The 18,599-nt window shown below is 57.2% G+C and overlaps 1 protein-coding gene across 2 annotated transcripts in view; it reads left to right on the top strand.

Moving 5' to 3' along the window:
* Positions 1-18,599, top strand: part of LOC133356736 (5'-nucleotidase domain-containing protein 3-like) — a 44,007-nt gene that overhangs the window by 11,137 nt on the left and 14,271 nt on the right. For both annotated transcript variants that reach the window (XM_061574392.1, XM_061574393.1), the window contains 6 exons: positions 11,764-11,948; positions 13,946-14,020; positions 14,651-14,706; positions 15,602-15,692; positions 17,647-17,775; positions 18,413-18,473. In XM_061574392.1, the coding sequence (XP_061430376.1) occupies positions 11,764-11,948; positions 13,946-14,020; positions 14,651-14,706; positions 15,602-15,692; positions 17,647-17,775; positions 18,413-18,473 (597 nt within the window). The remainder of the gene's footprint in view (positions 1-11,763; positions 11,949-13,945; positions 14,021-14,650; positions 14,707-15,601; positions 15,693-17,646; positions 17,776-18,412; positions 18,474-18,599) is intronic.

The following is an 18,599-nucleotide window of genomic DNA, read 5'->3' as shown; positions in this document are numbered from 1 at the left end:
TCCCGCTCACGGTCAACACCAGTGACGATGATCTCAACCGCGGTCATGGGCCTCCCCTAGGTCGACTCGGCCTCAAATGAGTACCTAGTGCGGTGTGTAAACATCGCCACTGGGGAGACAAAGGCGGTCGGGCGTGGTGTTGGCCACCCACCCCCTCGTGTACCGTTCCGGCCTTCACAGGTGCTCGCTAACAGCACTTGCCCCTACAGTCTGTTGAGGCTATACGGGGGATCTTTGTCTTTGTGTGTATGCAGGGGAGCCTTCACAGGTGCTCGCTAACAGCACTTGCCCCTAGAGTATGCCAAAGGCTATACGGGGGATCTATGTCTTTGTGTTTTTTTTATGGAAGAGCGCGGTAGTGCAGCATTAAGCTCGCTGCGCTACGAACCCAACGACCCGAGTTCGATTCCCTGTTCTGAACCGGTTCTGGGCCTCCCCTAGGTCGACTCGGCCTCAAATGAGTACCTGGCGCGATTTGTAAATTTCGCCACTCGCGGGGGTTACCTGCGATGTTTTTAACCCGCGGATAAGAATAAAATTGCGGATAACAGGATTCGTGATAGTGGTCCCCACCCCCCAACCTCCATATCTCACCTAGACTTTTTATTTCACCAGGTAAGGCCCACTGGGCTATGTAGATCTTTTTTCAGAATCGACCTGGCCACAGGTGGTAGCTCAATGAAGTGGCTCATCATCATTATCATCACGCGGAAATTTATAGCAGCCAAATGCTCTGAACGCGCTTTGATTCTAAACGTAGAGGAAAAAAAACGGAGGATCCGGAGAAAAATCCACGCGACCACGGGGCGAGAGACACGCAAACTCCAAATATACAGTGGGTGTCAGGGTCGGGATTGAACCCACGACCTCCTGTATACCAGGCGAGGTAGTTAACATCTCCGTGCCACCGCGATGATGATGAGAGAGAGAGACACCGCAAACTCCAAATATACAGCAGCAGGCGTCAAGGTCTGGGTCGAACCCACGAAATCCTGCATACCAGGCGAGGTAGTTAACATCTCATAGCCACCGTGGTGATGATGAGAGAGAGAGACACCGCAAACTCCAAATATACAGCAGCAGGCGTCGAGGTCTGGGTCGAACCCACAACCTCCTGTATAGCAGGCGAGGTAGTTAACATCTCCTAGCTACCGTGATGATGATTAGAGACACGCAAACTCCAAATATACAGCAGCAGGCGTCAAGGTCTGTGTCGAACCCACAACCTCCTGTATACCAGGCGAGGTAGTTAACATCTCCGTGCCACCGCGATGATGATGAGAGAGAGAGACACCGCAAACTCCAAATATACAGCAGCAGGCGTCAAGGTCTGGGTCGAACCCACGAAATCCTGCATACCAGGCGAGGTAGTTAACATCTCATAGCCACCGTGGTGATGATGAGAGAGAGAGACACCGCAAACTCCAAATATACAGCAGCAGGCGTCGAGGTCTGGGTCGAACCCACAACCTCCTGTATAGCAGGCGAGGTAGTTAACATCTCCTAGCCACCGTGATGATGATTAGAGACACGCAAACTCCAAATATACAGCAGCAGGCGTCAAGGTCTGTGTCGAACCCACAACCTCCTGTATAGCAGGCGAGGTAGTTAACATCTCCGAGCCACCGCGATGATGATGAGAGAGAGAGACACGCAAACTCCAAATATACAGCAGCAGGCGTCAAGGTCTGGGTCGAACCCACGACCTCCTGTATAGCAGGCAAGGTAGTTAACATCTCCTAGCCACAGCGAATAAGAGGGGTTCTCCTGGAGTCGAGTCATCCTAACCGACGATCGGTAAAGTCAACGGTGACTAGGATGATCGGACGACAGCCCAGCTTGATCGGAGAATTTCGCGACCTGGGCCATCGCCTGCGCTGCCATTGCGGTTGTTGTTGCGGTTGTTGTTGTTGTTGTGCGGCTGTTGTGGCCAAAGGTTCCGTGACTGTCACGGAGTAGTTGGAGGAGGAGGAGGAGAGAGACGCACGACCTCGGAGGGGAAGCGTGTGACCTCCGTCCCGCGGGGGAGACTCTGAACAAACAAGGGGGGAGAATTCCGAGTTTCGGGGAAAAACACAACGGCGTGTACGGCAACCGGCGGATATTTGTTTGGCAAGCAAAGCAAAGCTCGCCTCCGCTGATGAGACCCGGGAGGTCAAAGCCGCCTCCAGTCGATTTTTGCTCGCTTCAAAACAGGGGGGCGTCCGACGTCAATGTCCCAACCGTGGAGTTGGAGCAAATAAAAAAAAATCGGCTCGTGTGCAGGTGCCAAGTGGATCCGTAGCATCGCCGGATCGCGAGGGATGGTGGTTGCCTGGTGGGGGAGGCTTTGGCTTGATCATGGCTGACAACGACGGTGATGATGATGACGACGGCGACGATGATGAACGTTAATCGAGAAGGCCAACTGGCGGATTGACTCGATGGATATTTTTAGCGCAGGGATGCAGCGCAAAAGTCATTCTAGGCATTTAGTGACTCGGAACTGCATCGCAATCGGAGTCTTTGTTTAGACGGCAGGAGGTTGAATTCGACGAGCCACGATGTCCCTGTAGTTGGCAATATGTAACACCACCAGGACGTGGGAGCAAAACGTCGGACGTCTCGTCCGCACGACAGCACGCGGCACGGGGGACGTATCGGAGAGACGCCCAGCACTTAAACATCGGCAGGCAGCCTTCTAAAAACTCTCAACTAAACAATTTTTTATTTATTCTACCAGGTAAGGCCCCACTGAGCTATATGGATATTTTTCAGAAGCGATCTGGCCACAAATTATCGCTCAACAAACTGGCTTATTCTCAATTTTGGAGCTTTCGTGACTGCAGGAATTATTCTATGCTATTATTTAATTTATTATTTTATTTCGATTGAAAGCTTTCGTGACTGCAGGGATTCATCTTCTTGGTTCTTTCGGTAAAGTCACGTCGAAGGGTGAAGAGGACAGCTACTTGCGTTGTGGCCGAAACGTCGTGAGAATTATTTTATTATGTTTTATTTTTTATATTTTATTACTTCCCTTATTATTTTATCTTTATACGTGACTTAACCAAAAGAACCAAATAATAAAACTGGCTTATCACGTGGTAATTTAGAACAGTCGAATACTCTGTACGCGTGACATTCATGATTTTGGGATGAAGTCTGGCGGACCCGATCACGGAACGTCCTTGTCCCCCCGCTGACAACGACGATGATCCCGTCCGTCTCGTCGCTGGGATTTGCACGAGACAGCTGCGGAAATCGAGTCTGTGGCCCTGCTGTTTCGGGGGGGGCAGGTGTTTGGGGGGGGGGGGGGTTCGGGGGGGGGCAGTTGTTCCATTCTACTAGGGAGGGCTACCCTGCCCCCCTCCGCTCCCCCCCACCCCCCCGCTCCCCCACCCCCCCCGCTCCCCCTCCCCCAGCTGTTTGTAGAGATGGTGTCCGCCGCATATGGAGACTGTACAGTGGCCGTGCGTTGGGCAAAAGGGGCATTTGGTTGTACGTTGAAAAGGTTGACATGGACTGCATTGGATGTGTACGTGTGTGTGTGTTAAACTTCTTTCGCACCGTACGTAGCCAACCGCGCTAGTTGGAGGTGCAGGGGAAGGACAACAAACTGAACACAAAAAGCAGTTCTAAAGAAATGAGTTTGTCAATCAAGATGATTTCAAAGTGCACGCGGGTGGTAGCGGGTGCTGCATTAGTGTGGGCGCACAGAAGTGTGGTACAACGATGGGTTTTTTTGTTGCCGGCAGCCCCGTGACAAACTCGTGGACAGTGGTGGCTCATGCCACCCACAAAGCTTCATCCTGCTTTCATGGCTTTATTTTGGTGATTTTTGAAAAGTTTTTTGGTTTGGCCGTGTTTTGTTTGTTGTAGTACGGAGTTAGACTGATGGCCTTAATCTAAGTTGTCTTGTGGTTTGTTGTTGTTTGACTTGCATCCCACTGGGATTTTTGCACACAGTGTTGGTGTACGGTGCTTTTTCTGAAATATTTTGCTGTCTTTTCTTGGATTTGCTGTTTGCACATAGTCACTTTAAGATGTTTTCTTGTTCATGTTTTTGTTTTTTTAAATCCTTTATATTAAGTTAACTTGCTTGCTTGCGCGCTTACGACCGTGCAAATCTTTCGGTCGTTTTTTAACCCACTTCCCGTGATCCAATCGAGCTGACATTTTGCACACAGACTCGTTGTGCGTGACAATGTATTTTCGTGAAAATTTTTTTCCAAAATGTTGCACTTTTTAGGAAAAAAATTATTATATTTAATTACCAATTGCTTAATGGTGGCAGGCAATCATCTGACCCATAGGTGGCAGCCATCTCAAGCCAGAGGACGAGAGGACTCTAGCCGCCACGCATATAAAGGATTTATAGTGAAAAATTGGTTTTTACGGGTTAATTTTTTGTTTGTTGCGGTTGCACCCGATTCAAGAGCCGAATGGCTCACAGGGCTATACCTAATAATTGAAACTTTAAAACTTGAAACTTGAAATCCAGCCTCAAATCTGCTTCGCCTCTGGGATCTGATTAAGAACGGGCACGTTCCCCGTGAAGTGTTGTGCAATGGAATTTAGATTTACGTTAGATGGAAACTCGTAGTAGGACACGTTGGTTCGGGCGGCGAGATGTTAACTACCTCGCCTGGTACACAGGAGGTCGTGGGTTCGATCCCCGACCCTGACGCCTGCTGCTGTATATTTGGAGTTTGCGTGTCTCTCTCTCTCTCATCATCACCACGGTGGCTATGAGATGTTAACTACCTCGCCTGGTATACAGGAGGTCGTGGGTTCGATCCCGACCCTGACGCCTGCTGCTGTATATTTGGAGTTTGCGTGTCTCTCTCTCTCTCATCATCATCACGGTGGCTATGAGATGTTAACTACCTTGCCTGGTACACAGGAGGTCGTGGGTTCGATCCCGACCCTGACGCCTCCTGCTGTATATTTGGAGTTTGCGTGTCTCTCTCTCTCATCATCACCACGGTGGCTATGAGATGTTAACTACCTCGCCTGATATGCAGGAGTTCGTGGGTTCGATCTCCAACCCTGACGCCTGCTGTTGTATATTTGGAGTTTGCGTGTCTCTCTCTCCCTGTGGTGATGATGATGATGAGAAGCCACAGCTATAATTTGTGGTAGCCAGGTCACTTCTGAAAAAATAACTATATTATAACTCAGTTGGAGGGCTTACACAATGTTTACTTTAGTTTAATTTGAGATTGGCAAGACAAGTAGTTAGTTAAATTTGAGATTGGCAAGACAAGTTTCTGGAGCAAGGACATCGCTGTGGGCGCGTGACTTGTCCCTTGTGGCGCCTGGCTGCTGTCAGACGTTCGCCAAAGTCGCAGAGCAAAATTTCGCCCCCTCTCTTGCGATCGGCGTGGTCTTGTGTGTGCGTGTTATTGGCGCGTCGTGGGGCCCCCCGGCGTTTATCTGGACACCCGATCTGTCCACTCCGAGACCGCTCTGGGGCTTGGTGACTCTCAGCACGCTCCTCCGTGAGGAGCTACGACGCAGACTCGGAGCGACGCACGCGACGACGTGCACGTGTGTGCGCGCGCACGTATGTGTGCCGCCGCGGCCAAAGACAAAGATCCCCCGGATAGCCTCAACAGACTTTCGAAGCAAGTGCTGTTAGCGAGTAGCACCTGCGAAGGCCGGCACCACGCCCGGCCGCCTTTGTCTGCCAAGTGGCGATGTTGCGCGCGCGTGTGTGTGTGTGCGCCCACGTATGTGTGCCGCCACCAAAGACAAAGATCCCCCGGATAGCCTCAACAGACTTTCGGGGCAAGTGCTGTTGAGCGAGCACCGAATGAAGGCCTGTACGGCACACGAGGGCTTGGGTTCCCGGCACCACGCCCGGCCACCTTTGTCTCGCGAGCTGCGATGGTTCAGATAATCGTCACCGGTGTTGGTGGCCGTGAGCGCGAATCGGACTCTGGTCGCCGTGTTCGTAGCGCAGCGCTAATCGCTACCACAGCCGCCACCACCACCGCCACCACCACAGCCACCGCCACAGCCACCGCCACAGCCACCACAGCCACCACCGCCACCACAGCCACCGCCACCACCACAGCCACCACCGCCACCACAGCCACCACCACCACCACAGCCGCCGCCACCACCACCGCAGCTACCGCCACAGCCACCGCCACCACCACCACCGCCACCGCCACCGCCACCGCCACCGCCACCACCACCGCCACCACAGCCACCACCGCCACCACCACAGCCACCGCCACCGCAGCCACCACCACCACCACCGCCACCGCCACAGCCACCGCCACCGCCACCGCAGCCACCACCGCCACCACCACCGCCGCCACCACCACAGCCACCGCCACCACAGCCACCACCGCCACCACAGCCACCGCCTCCGCCACCACAGCCACCGCCACCACAGCTACCACCGCCGCCACCGCCACCGCTGCCACTGCCACCACCACAGCCACCGCCACCACCACCACAACAGCCACTGCCACCACAGCCACCACCACCACCACAGCCACCGCCACCACAGCCAGCTGTGAAGAAATGAGTTTTCGGTTTACATTTAAGAGTGCAAAGCTCCAGCGGCTTCCTAATGTCGGAGGGGAGAGCGTTCCAGACGGCCGCCGAAGCGGGGAGGACCGCCTTTGTTCGATGGTCAGCGAAGGGGCGGCGAGATTTCGCGTCATCGTGAGCGCAACGCTCGGCGAGATGAATGTGGCCGCCTGCCAAAGTAATTCCTGGAACCCCCATCGCGGGAGCTACTGCGGTTTTAAAATTGAGCAACGCGACTGATTGCCCACACGTTTGTAAAAGTGTCGGGATAATAGATGTCAGAAATTGTGGTAATGCGGAGAGGAAAAACCTGAGCAACCTGCTGTCAGGCGATAAATAAACGTCGGGGGGTTTGAAAATGAAAAAAAAACTCTCCGTCCGCCGCGCGATCGTCAAACAAACGAACAAATTGGTGAATGTATCACCGCCGACGCGTTCGGAGCGAAGCTGGCGGCAGCGGCACCTCGCTTGCCCCACCCCACCCCGCACCCACTCGCCCTCGGCACCGACGGCGCCTCCCGTCGATGAGAGAACGAAAATAATTGTCGTTGGCACCGGCGGGATGAGACGCTGGGATGAGACGGTTTTAGCCGCGGCGATTTTGTGGAAAGGGCGCCGGGACGCGATCCCTCCCCACCCACCCCCCCACCCCCCCACCACGACGACGGGCGCTGTAACCCGAGCAAGAGCCGCCGCCACCGCCACCGGCTATATTTACCGCACGGGCCCCCTGAGCGCGCACGAGAACGGCCCTCGCAACCGCCGAAGCGACGGTGCTCGGCACGGCCACGGCCGCTGTGAACCGCCGCCGGTGGTGGTGGGTCGCACGCCGGCGGTGGTGGGTCGCACGCCGGCGGTGGCGGGTCCCACGCCGGTGGTGGTGGGTCCCACGCCGGCGGTGGTGGGTCGCACGCCGGCGGTGGCGGGTCCCACGCCGGCGGTGGCGGGTCCCACGCCGGCGGTGGCGGGTCGCACGCCGGTGGTGGTGGGTCCCACGCCGGCGGTGGTGGGTCGCACGCCGGTGGTGGTGGGTCGCACGCCGGTGGTGGTGGGTCCCACGCCGGCGGTGGTGGGTCGCACGCCGGTGGTGGTGGGTCGCACGCCGGCGGTGGTGGGTCGCACGCCGGCGGTGGCGGGTCCCACGCCGGCGGTGGCGGGTCCCACGCCGGTGGCGGTGGGTCGCACGCCGGTGGTGGTGGGTCGCACGCCGGCGGTGGTGGGTCGCACGCCGGCGGTGGCGGGTCGCACGCCGGCGGTGGTGGGTCGCACGCCGGTGGTGGCGGGTCGCACGCTGGCACCGCCACCACCGCCGTTGAGCGGCGCGCCGATGTTTGTTGACCGGCCCACGCGGCCGGGCGGTTCGGCCGTCGGGAGATGCGATTTGGTTTTGAGAGAGTTGTAGGCGGTTGTGCTTTGGATAGACTGCCCCGTCCCCACTGACCCTTCGCCACCCTCGACCCTCGCCATAGTAATGTGGAATTTCCACCGCTGGCTCGGGGCTATACACACGGGGGGGGGGGGGGGATGAGTGCCGTTTAGATGTCCATTTGAGCGGCGACTCGCCTGTGACTTTAGATTACCAAATGTTTTTACTCGGGTGTAAGAGAGAGCTTTTATGCACGAGCTCTCTGTAAGAAGCAGAGCCTGAGTGCAAAGTTGCGCTACGATTAGGGAATTATCCGATTGGGGGCGACAAAAAACCACTCCCCACGTTGATAAAAGGCGTAAATGGCCCATATCTTGGGAGATGCCCTTTAGGTGTGTTCAGCCAGAAGGCCTTCTGCTAAGTACGCTGAAAGTCTTTCGCAATGCACCTTAGCCAACCATGCTAAGGGGCCGTCCATAAATGACGTCACGCACCTAGAGGGGGGGGGTGGTCAGACATTTGTGACGATGTGTGACGAGGGGGGAGGGGGTTTGAGAAATGTGACGTCACGTCAAAATGCGCAACTTTAAATAAATATAGACAACACGTTCTACTTAATACATTTTTATTCTTTTATTATTTCCATTCTACGTGACTTTACCGAAAGAACCAAGAAGATGAATCCCTGCAGTCACGAAAGCTTTAAATCGAAATTTTATTAAATAGACTTGTAATATTTTCTCCTACAACATCAGAGTGCAGCGCCACATTAAATACGCACCACAATGACAATAGTTTAAAGCGATTTGAAGCATGTTTATATTTTGGGGGAGGGGGCAGAGCTTTGTGACATCATATTTGAGGGAGGGGGGGGGGGGTCTGACTTTTTGTGACGCCGTGTGACGAGAGGGGGAAGGGGGGGGGGGTAAAAAATCGTCCAAAATCGCGTGACGTCATTTATGGACGGGCCCCCTAATCGGTGGGAAGAGCAACCAATGGCAGGCTGGCACCTGCACCCATCTGGCCGTGCGCTTCGTGACGCACGGGGGGTGCCGCTGACGCCGGCAAAAAGACGATCCACCGCCGGCGAAGACTTTGACGTGAAGTTTTCGTCGCTCTTGACCGCGGGAAAGCTGGCGACATTGATCAAAAAGTGTGGGGGGGTGGTGGTGGGTGGGGGTGGTGGGGGGGGGGGGGTGGTGGTGGGGGTGGGGTGTTAGAACTTGGAATTTGATCTTCGTCGCCAAGTCTTTGGCCACGTGACATTTGGCTGCTACGCACTGTACGTGCGTGCGGGGGCCGCGGGGAAAAAATCAAAAGAATCGACGTGCCACCGATGAAACGCTCGGCGACACGGGCTGGGAACCTGTCCGGCGCTGGCTTGGACGCACCCGGCGCCCCGAGCAATTAACCTACGCTGGTTGCGCGCAGTCCGTCATCATTATCGCATCATCGTCGTCGTTTTTTTGTATAAATCACATTCCTGCGGAGGGAGCTGGTAGGAACGTTGGGTTTCTCGGTCAATGGCCTGCAGGGTCAACGGCGGCGTGGTGTATTCCGCAAATGTGGCCGACTGTTGGTGGGCACAAGCCGGCGTGAGTAGGTTAAATGTTGAGTTTTATAAGGGCACCACGGGGTGACCAGCCCCTCCCCACCCAGCCCCTCCCCACGCAGCCCCTCCCCACCCAGCCCCTCCCTCCCCACCCAGCCCCTCCCTGCACGACGGACGGACACAATAATCCCCTGTGGGCTGGTGGAACCAGGAGGTTCCTACCAGTAAAAAGAATTGACGAGAGCCTGGTAAAAGGCACGAACCTGTAACGAGGGAGGGAGCGAGGGGGGGGGGTACAGAAATTCCGCGGACGACCAAAGGCTGAATTCCCTTGCTCCTGGGTGTGGGGAAGGTGACGACGATTGGGGCTCACCGCCCCCCCCCCCCCGCCGCCTCGTAGCAGTCGGGACTACGGGCCGACGGATTTTTATTACACGGGGGGGGGTGGGGGTGGCAGGGGGGTGAAAGAGGAAGGCAAGGGGAGAGGAACAAAAGTAATAGTAGTAGAGTCACGTAGAAGGGAAGTAAGCTCCTAGCTTGGCATTGTCTCATTCTTCACCTGAGGACGGCTGCTAGCGTTGTGGCCGAAACGTCGTGAGAATTGTTTTATTATGTTTTATTTTTATTATTTTATTACTTCCCTTCTACGTGACTTTACCGAAAGAACCAAGAAGATGAATCCCTGCAGTCACGAAAGCTTTAAATCGAAATTTAATAGTAGTAGGCTACTACACGTGTATTTTCATTGTCAGGACCAAAAACGGCGCAGTGGATTTGCCTTGTGACTTCTGGCGACGACGTGAATCGGACGAGCGGGTCCGATTCACATTCCCACCACCACCAACCCCCCCCACCACCGCTCCCACCACCGCCACCACCGCCACCACCGCCACCACCGCCCCCAGCCGCCGTCGCCGCGACGATTTGGCGCTCGCTCGTTCCTGGACCGACGGCGCGGCCCTCACCGTCGCCGTGGGAGACGCGGCACGAGCGAGCAAGCGGCTGGCCGGGGTTCGAACACGCCGGCGTCGATTGTTTAGTGTTTAGTTTTGATCGGAGCAGCGTCCAGGAAGAGGAGGCGACAGTCTTGTTGTAACCTGCCGGAGAACAATCACTTTGGCCGCTGCCAAAACAGGAGCTGTTACGCAAGAATTACCGTGACCTTTGTCCCAACCCACCCCGCCCGCCGCACCGATTTTCCCTCTTCGGCGATTCCTTGAGTAATTGTCGCGATCCCGGTTTTGTTGTTGTTGATGTTGTTGTTGGTCGCGCGATGAGTTTCCTCTTCGCGGTCGTTGAGCGGGTGAGTGACTGGATTAGAGCGCGCGCGAGTGGGTGGGTGAGCGACGAGATGAGTGAGTGGGTGCATGAGTGAGTGAGTGAGCGAGTGACTGGATGAGAAAGAGGGTGAGCGGGTGAGCGAGGATTAGAGCGCGCGCGAGTGGGTGGGTGAGCGACGAGATGAGTGAGTGGCTGCATGAGTGAGCGAGCGAGTGACTGGATGAGAAAGAGGGTGAGCGGGTGAGCGGGTGAGCGGGTGAGCGGGTGAGTGAGGATTAGAGCGCGCGCGAGTGGGTGGGTGAGCGACGAGATGAGTGCGTGGCTGCATGAGTGAGCGGGTGAGCGAGTGACTGGATGAGAAAGAGGGTGAGCGGGTGAGCGAGTGACTGGATGAGAAAGAGGGTGAGCGGGTGAGTGAGTGACTGGATGAGAAAGAGGGTGAGCGGGTGAGCGGGTGAGCGAGCGAGTGACTGGATGACAAAGAGGGTGAGTGGGTGAGCGGGTGAGTGGGTGAGCGAGCAAGTGACTGGATGACAAAGAGGGTGAGCGAGTGAGCGGATGAGCGAGTGAGCGAGTGAGCGGATGAGCGAGTGAGCGAGTGGACGAGCCCCCCCTCCTCCGGTTTTCACCGCGCGCACTTTGACCCCCCCCACCGCCCCCCTCCCCACTGCCCCCCCCCCCCCACCCACGAACGCGGTGTGTGAAGGTTGTGACGCGTAGGCTTACCGCGCGGGGGTCTCGTGAGAACGTCAAGTTTGTGAGAGACGGTTGGACGTCGTGTGAGTTGACAGGCGGCGGTATGACGCTGCGCCATGCGCACGCTTATTGTAAGCATCGTGAGAATGCGGTATGGTGATGTGCGTGCCGATTTGTGAGGCTTATGGCTGGAGATCTCGTCCCGCACTTTGCCGTACCGCCTTCTCCCGGTGACACTGGGCAATTCCCAAACGCGCGGGCCGATTTACAGGCGTTCGCAGCCGACTCTTTGACCCCTGACCTCCCTCCGCCCCCCCCCCCTTTCCCCCCGCAAACACAGAGATGGTGCCCCCCACGATCTGCCAAGCCCAAAGCGCGTCCTCCATCTTCGCCAACAACGAGCTGAGCCTGGCGAGCGTGCAGGTGTACGGCTTCGACTACGACTACACGCTCGCATTCTACTCCAACGAGCTGCACGCCAAGATCTTCAGCACCGCCCTCGACATCCTGCTGTCCGAGTACAAGGTGGGGCCGTTGGATTTCTCGCGCGCTCGCTGACTCGCTCGCTCATTCGGTCGCTCAGTTGACGCTCTCATCAAGTGGCTCGTCCACTCGCTCGCTCACTCACTCTATCGCTCACTTGCCCACTCGCTCACTCGATCACCCTCTTTCTCATCCAGTCACTCGCTCACTCACTCATGCACCCACTCACTCACTCACTCATCCAGTCGCTCACTCACTCATGCACCCTCTCACTCACTCATCTCGTCGCTCACCCATCCACTCGCGCGCACTCTAATCCAGTCACTCACCCACTCACTCATTAAATCACTCACCGACTCACTCACTCATCCAGTCACTCACCCACCCACTCGCTCGCATTCTCATCCAATCACTCACCTACTCACTCACTCGCTGACTTGTTCGCTCACACACTCACTCTCTCATCCAGTCACTCACACACTCACTCTCTCATCCAGTCGCTTACACACTCACTCTCTTATCCAAATTAAGACATTTATAGACAAAAGCGGCCGGGAGCTGCTGGCGCCACTGGTGAGATGTTAACGACCTCGCCTGGTCTACAGGAGGTCGTGGGTTCGATCCCGACCCTGACGCCTGCTGCTGCTGTATATTTGGAGTTTGCATGTCTCTCTCCCCGTGGTCGTATGGCTTTTTCTCTTTTTCCCTCCATGTTTTTAGTCAACGTCACCACGCGTTCAGAGTATTTGGCTGCTGCTATACATTTCCACGACGACGATGATGATGACGACGACGATGATGACGACGATGACGATGACGACGACGACGATGATGACGACGATGACGACGATGACGACGATGACGACGATGACGACGATGATGATGACGACGATGACGACGATGACGATGATGACGATGACGACGATGACGACGATGACGACGATGACGACGATGACGACGATGACGATGACGACGATGACGACGATGACGATGATGACGATGATGACGATGACGATGATGATGACGATAACGACGATGACGATGACGACGATGACGACGATGACGACGATGACGACGATGACGATGATGATGACGATGATGACGATGATGACGATGACGACGATGATGACGATGACGATGACGATGATGACGACGATGACGATGATGACGACGATGACGATGATGACGACGACGATGATGATGATGACGACGATGATGATGATGACGACGATGACGACGATGACGACGACGACGATGACGACGATGACGGTGACGATGATGACGACGATGACGATGACGACGATGACGACGATGACGACGATGACGACGACGACGATGACGACGATGACGACGATGACGGTGACGATGATGACGACGATGACGATGATGACGACGATGACGATGACGACGATGACGACGATGATGATGATGACGACGATGACGACTATGACGACGATGACGATGATGACGATGATGACGATGATGACGATGATGACGATGATGACGACGATGAGCCGCTGGGTTGGGCCATCGTTTGTGATGGCGAGGTCGCTTCTGGAAAAAGAGCGACATAGCTCAATGGGCCTGACCTGGTAAGAATAGTTTAGTTTAGATTGCACGACCCCATTGTGCGCCGGGTCGGCCTTAATAGGTGCTCACTAACACTGCTGGCCTCAACAGGCAGCGGGGCTACACGGGGATCCGTGTGGTCTGTGTGATCTCTGTATCTGTATGATCCGTGTGGTCTGTGTGATCTGTGTGATCTTTGTGATCTCTGTGATCTGTGTGGTATCTGTGTGATCTCTGCGTCTGTGTGTCTGTGTGTGATCTATGTGTCTGTGTGTGATCTGTGTATGATCTGTGTATGATCTGTGTGTGATGTGTGTTATCTCTGTGTCTGTGTGTCTGTATGATCTCTGTATCTGTATGATCTGTGTGTCTGTATGATCTGTGTGTCTGTATGATCTGTGTGTCTGTATGATCTGTATGATCTGTATGATCTCTGTGATGTGTGTGTGATCTGTGTGGTCTGTCTGCAGTACCCAGAGGAGCTGCGTGCCTACACATATTTGCCGGGCTTTGCCATCAGGGGTCTTCACTACGATGTCCAGAAGGTACGGAGATCTGGGCTCGTTGACATCTTGACGCAGCTGTTTCTGTGTGAACGCATGTCTCTGTGTGTGAACACGTGTCTCTGTGTGCGAACACGTGTCTCTGCGTGTGAACGCATGTCTCTGCGTGTGAACACGTGTCTCTGTGTGCGAACACGTGTCTCTGTGTGTGAACGCATGTCTCTGTGTGAACACGTGTCTCTGTGTGTGAACACATGTCTCTGTGTGTGAACGCATGTTTCTGTGTGAACACGTGTCTCTGTGTGTGAACACATGTCTCTGTGTGTGAACACATGTCTCTGTGTGTGAACACGTGTCTCTGCGTGTGAACGCATGTCTCTGCGTGTGAACACGTGTCTCTGTGTGTGAACACGTGTCTCTGTGTGTGAACGCATGTCTCTGTGTGTGAACACGTGTCTCTGTGTGTGAACACGTGTCTCTGTGTGTGAACACATGTCTCTGTGTGTGAACACGTGTCTCTGTGTGTGAACACGTGTCTCTGTGTGTGAACACATGTCTCTGCGTGTGAACGCGGCTGCCTTGCTGGGGATGCAGCTGCCTACGTATAACAACGCCTGCCGAGGTGGGAATTTGAATCCAGTCTGTCCGCCCCTTCCTGCACCCCCCCGCTAGGCTCTGCTCATGAAGATCGACGCGTTCCACTACATCCAGCCGGGCACCGTGTACAGGTGAGCCGCCCCCCGCCCGCGCGGGTTGAGCTCTCCCCGTGCTCTCTCCGCTGCTGCATGTAGGCCCCGTCGCCACAGTCCGTCTCGCCGCTACGCCCCGTCCTTGACGTCGCTCGCTGCCGCCGTCGTTATTGGGCCGCGGCCTCTCTGCTGCTGGATGAAGGCAGCCCCCTCCCCACGTGGGTTTAGCGCGTTTGGCCAAGCGGTGGCGGCGGCGGCGGCTGCCGAACCTGTCGCCGTGACGGCGACAACCAACCGGGTGGTGTGGTGTGGCGTGGCGTGGTGTGGTGTGGTGCCCGTGCGTTGTCTGTCGCGAGCGTTGCATCCCTCCCACCCCCCCCAGCCCCCCCCCCCAGCCCCCCCCCCCCGCAGCCCCCCCAACTTTCCCCGTGAACCTCTTTGACTTTTAACCCCTTTCAGCTGCGGCTCGAGGTGTCAGCTGCCGTTGGCCGGGTCCGCCTGTCCGATGAGCTACGAAGCTCTTCGTCACGAGACGAAGTGCTTCATAGCCAGGCTCCAAGACAACAGGGTTTCCATGACAACAGGGTTTCCTTGACAACAGGGTTTCCCAAACTATGGAGACCAACCCTGAGAGTGAATCGGACTTTTTGCTCATCCGCACTCATCTCCCCCCCCTCTCTCTGCACTCTCTCCACTCTCCCCCCCTCTCCCCCCCCCCCCCTCTTTCCTCCCCCCCTCTCTCCCCCCCACCCCTCTCTCCTCCCCCCCTCTCTCTCCCCCCCCTCTCTCCCCCCCCCTCTCTCCCCCCCCCTCTCTCCCCCCCCCTCTCTCCCCCCCCTCTCTCTCCCCCCCCCTCTCTCCCCCCCCTCTCCCCCCCCCTGTCTCTCCCCCCCCTCTCTCTCCTTCCCCCTCTCTTTCCCCCGTTGCCCCCCAGGGGCCTGAGCCCCGTGTCGGAGGAGGAGGTTCGCTCGCTGTACGACGGCACGCACGTCCCACTCGACCAGATGAGCGACTTCTACGGCAAGGTGGGCGAGTGGCCGATTGGGCGAGTGGCTGATTGGGCGAGTGGCCGATTGGGCGAGTGGCCGATTGGGCGAGAGGGGGCGAGTGGGTAAGGGGGCGAGTGGACGAGATTCGCAGATTGACTGGCCAATTGGGCGAGTTGCCGATTGAGCGAGGGGGCTAGGGGGCGACTCCCACGCGTCTCCTCACTCTGCCGTGCGTGGTGAAGAGGGCGGCAGTGCGTGCGGGCAGCCGGGCGGTGCGGCGGCGGTGGCAGCCACGCAACCTCGTTCGTCTGCTCACTCGCCCACTGACTCACTCGCCTGCCCGCTCACTCGCCCGCTCACTCGCCCGCTCACTCGCCCGCTCACTCGCCCTCTCACTCGCCTGCTAATTCACCCGCCCGCTCGCTCTCCCGTTCACCCGCCCTCTCACTCGCCCTCTCACTCACTCACTCACTCGCCCACTCTCTCACTCGCCCACTCACTCACTCGCCCTCTCACTCGCCCACTCACTCGCCCACTCACCCACTCACTCACCCACTCACTCGCCCGCTCACTCTCCCTCTCACTCGCCCACTCACTCACTCGCCCTCTCACTCGCCCACTCACTCACCCACTCACTCGCCCTCTCACTCACCCACTCACTCGCCCACTCACTCGCCCTCTCACTCGCCCACTCACTCACCCGCTCACTCGCCCTCTCACTCGCCCACTCACTCACTCGCCCTCTCACTCGCCCACTCACTCACTCACTCGCCCTCTCACTGGCCCACTCACTCACCCACTCACTCGCCCTCTCACTCGCCCACTCACTCACCCACTCACTCGCCCTCTCACTCGCCCTCTCACTCGCCCACTCACTCACCCACTCACTCGCCCGCTTACTCGCCCTCTCACTCGCCCACTCACTCACTAGCCCTCTCACTCGCCCACTCACTCACCCGCTCACTCGCCCGCTCACTCGCCCTCTCACTCGCCCACTCACTCACTCGCCCTCTCACTCGCCCACTCACTCGCCCGCTCACTCGCCCTCTCACTCGCCCACTCACTCACTCGCCCACTCACTCGCCCACTCACTCGCCCACTCACTCGCCCACTCACTCGCCCACTCACTCGCCCACTCACTCGCCCACTCACTCGCCCACTCACTCGCCCACTCACTCACCCGCTCACCCACTCACTCGCCCGCTCACTTATTCAATCGCCCGCCCACTCACTCGCCCACTCACTCGCTCACCCACTCACTCGCTCGCTCGCTCACCCACTCACTCGCTCGCTCGCTCACCCGCTCACTCACCCGCTCGCTCACTCACTCGCCCACTCACTCGCCCACTCACTCGCCCACTCACCCACTCACTCGCCCACTCACTCGCCCACTCACTCACTCACTCGCCCGCTCACTCACTCGCCCGCTCACTCGCCCACTCACTCACCCACTCACTCACCCACTCACTCACCCACTCACTCACCCACTCACTCGCCCACTCACTCACCCACTCACTCGCCCGCTCACTCGCCCACTCACTCGCCCACTCACTCACCCACTCACTCACCCACTCACTCACCCACTCACTCGCCTACTCACCCACTCACTCGCCCGCTCACTCACCCACTCACTCACCCACTCACTCACCCACTCACTCGCCCACTCACCCACTCACTCGCCCGCTCACCCACTCACTCGCCCGCTCACTCACCCACTCACTCACCCACTCACTCACCCACTCACTCGCCCACTCACCCACTCACTCGCCCGCTCACTCACCCACTCACTCACCCACTCACTCGCCCGCCCACTCACCCACTCACTCACCCACTCACTCACCCACTCACTCACCCACTCACTCGCCCACTCACCCACTCACTCGCCCGCTCACTCACCCACTCACTCACCCACTCACTCGCCCACTCACTCGCCCACTCACCCACTCACTCGCCCGTTCACTCACTCGCCGCGGTTGCCTGTCGCGTGCAGGGGAGCTCCATGAAGCAGTTCATGGACATCTTCTCGCTGCCCGAGATGATGCTGTTGTCCTGCGTGAACGACTACTTCCTGAGCAACAACATCGACTACGACCCCGTCCACCTCTACAAGGACGTGACGGTGCGCACCGCGCCAGCTGCGTGGCGGCCTTCCCATCGGCCTGGCGGCCCACACGCCCCAACCGCAACCACACGCCCACCACACCCACACACCCACCACACCCACCACACCCACACGCCCACCACAACCACCAGGGCCACCGCACCCTCACTGCACCCACACGCCCACCACACTCGCGTACCCACCGCACCCACATGCCCACCGCACCCACATGCCTCACCGCAACCACCATGCCAACCGCACCCTCACCGCACCCACACGCCCACTACACCCACACGCCCACCACACCCACACCTCACCGCAACCACACGATAATGACGACGATGATGACGACGATGATGAGACGAGGATGACGATGACGATGATGATGACGATGATGATGACGACGATGTTGATGACGATGATGACGATGATGATGACGACGATGACGATGATGACGATGATGACGATGATGACGATGATGACGACGATGACGACGATGATGATGATGATGACGATGACGACAATGTCGACGATGACGACGATGATGACAATGATGATGATGACGACGACCACGATGACGACAATGATGAAGATGACGACGATGATGGCGACTGCAGTGATGACGCCGACGGCGACGATCGGTGTGTGTCCGCAGGATTCGGTGAAGGATGTCCACACCAGGGGAGTGATGTACAAGCTGATTGAAAAGGATCTCGGTGAGTTGGGTGCACGCGTGACGCGGCAGACGCCCCATGCTGCAGCCGTCGCCACGATCTTGGGGCCAGAGAGTGCATTAACCAGGGCGGGCTGCTGGATTCGAACCGCGAACCTCTCCAACAAAG

Source organism: Lethenteron reissneri, chromosome 55 (assembly GCF_015708825.2).
Source record: "Lethenteron reissneri isolate LAM-NWPU_2019-01 chromosome 55, ASM1570882v1, whole genome shotgun sequence".
NCBI lineage: Eukaryota > Metazoa > Chordata > Hyperoartia > Petromyzontiformes > Petromyzontidae > Lethenteron > Lethenteron reissneri.
The sequence above is the reverse complement of the archived record's forward strand: the minus strand, read 5'-3'. Positions and strand labels throughout refer to the sequence as shown.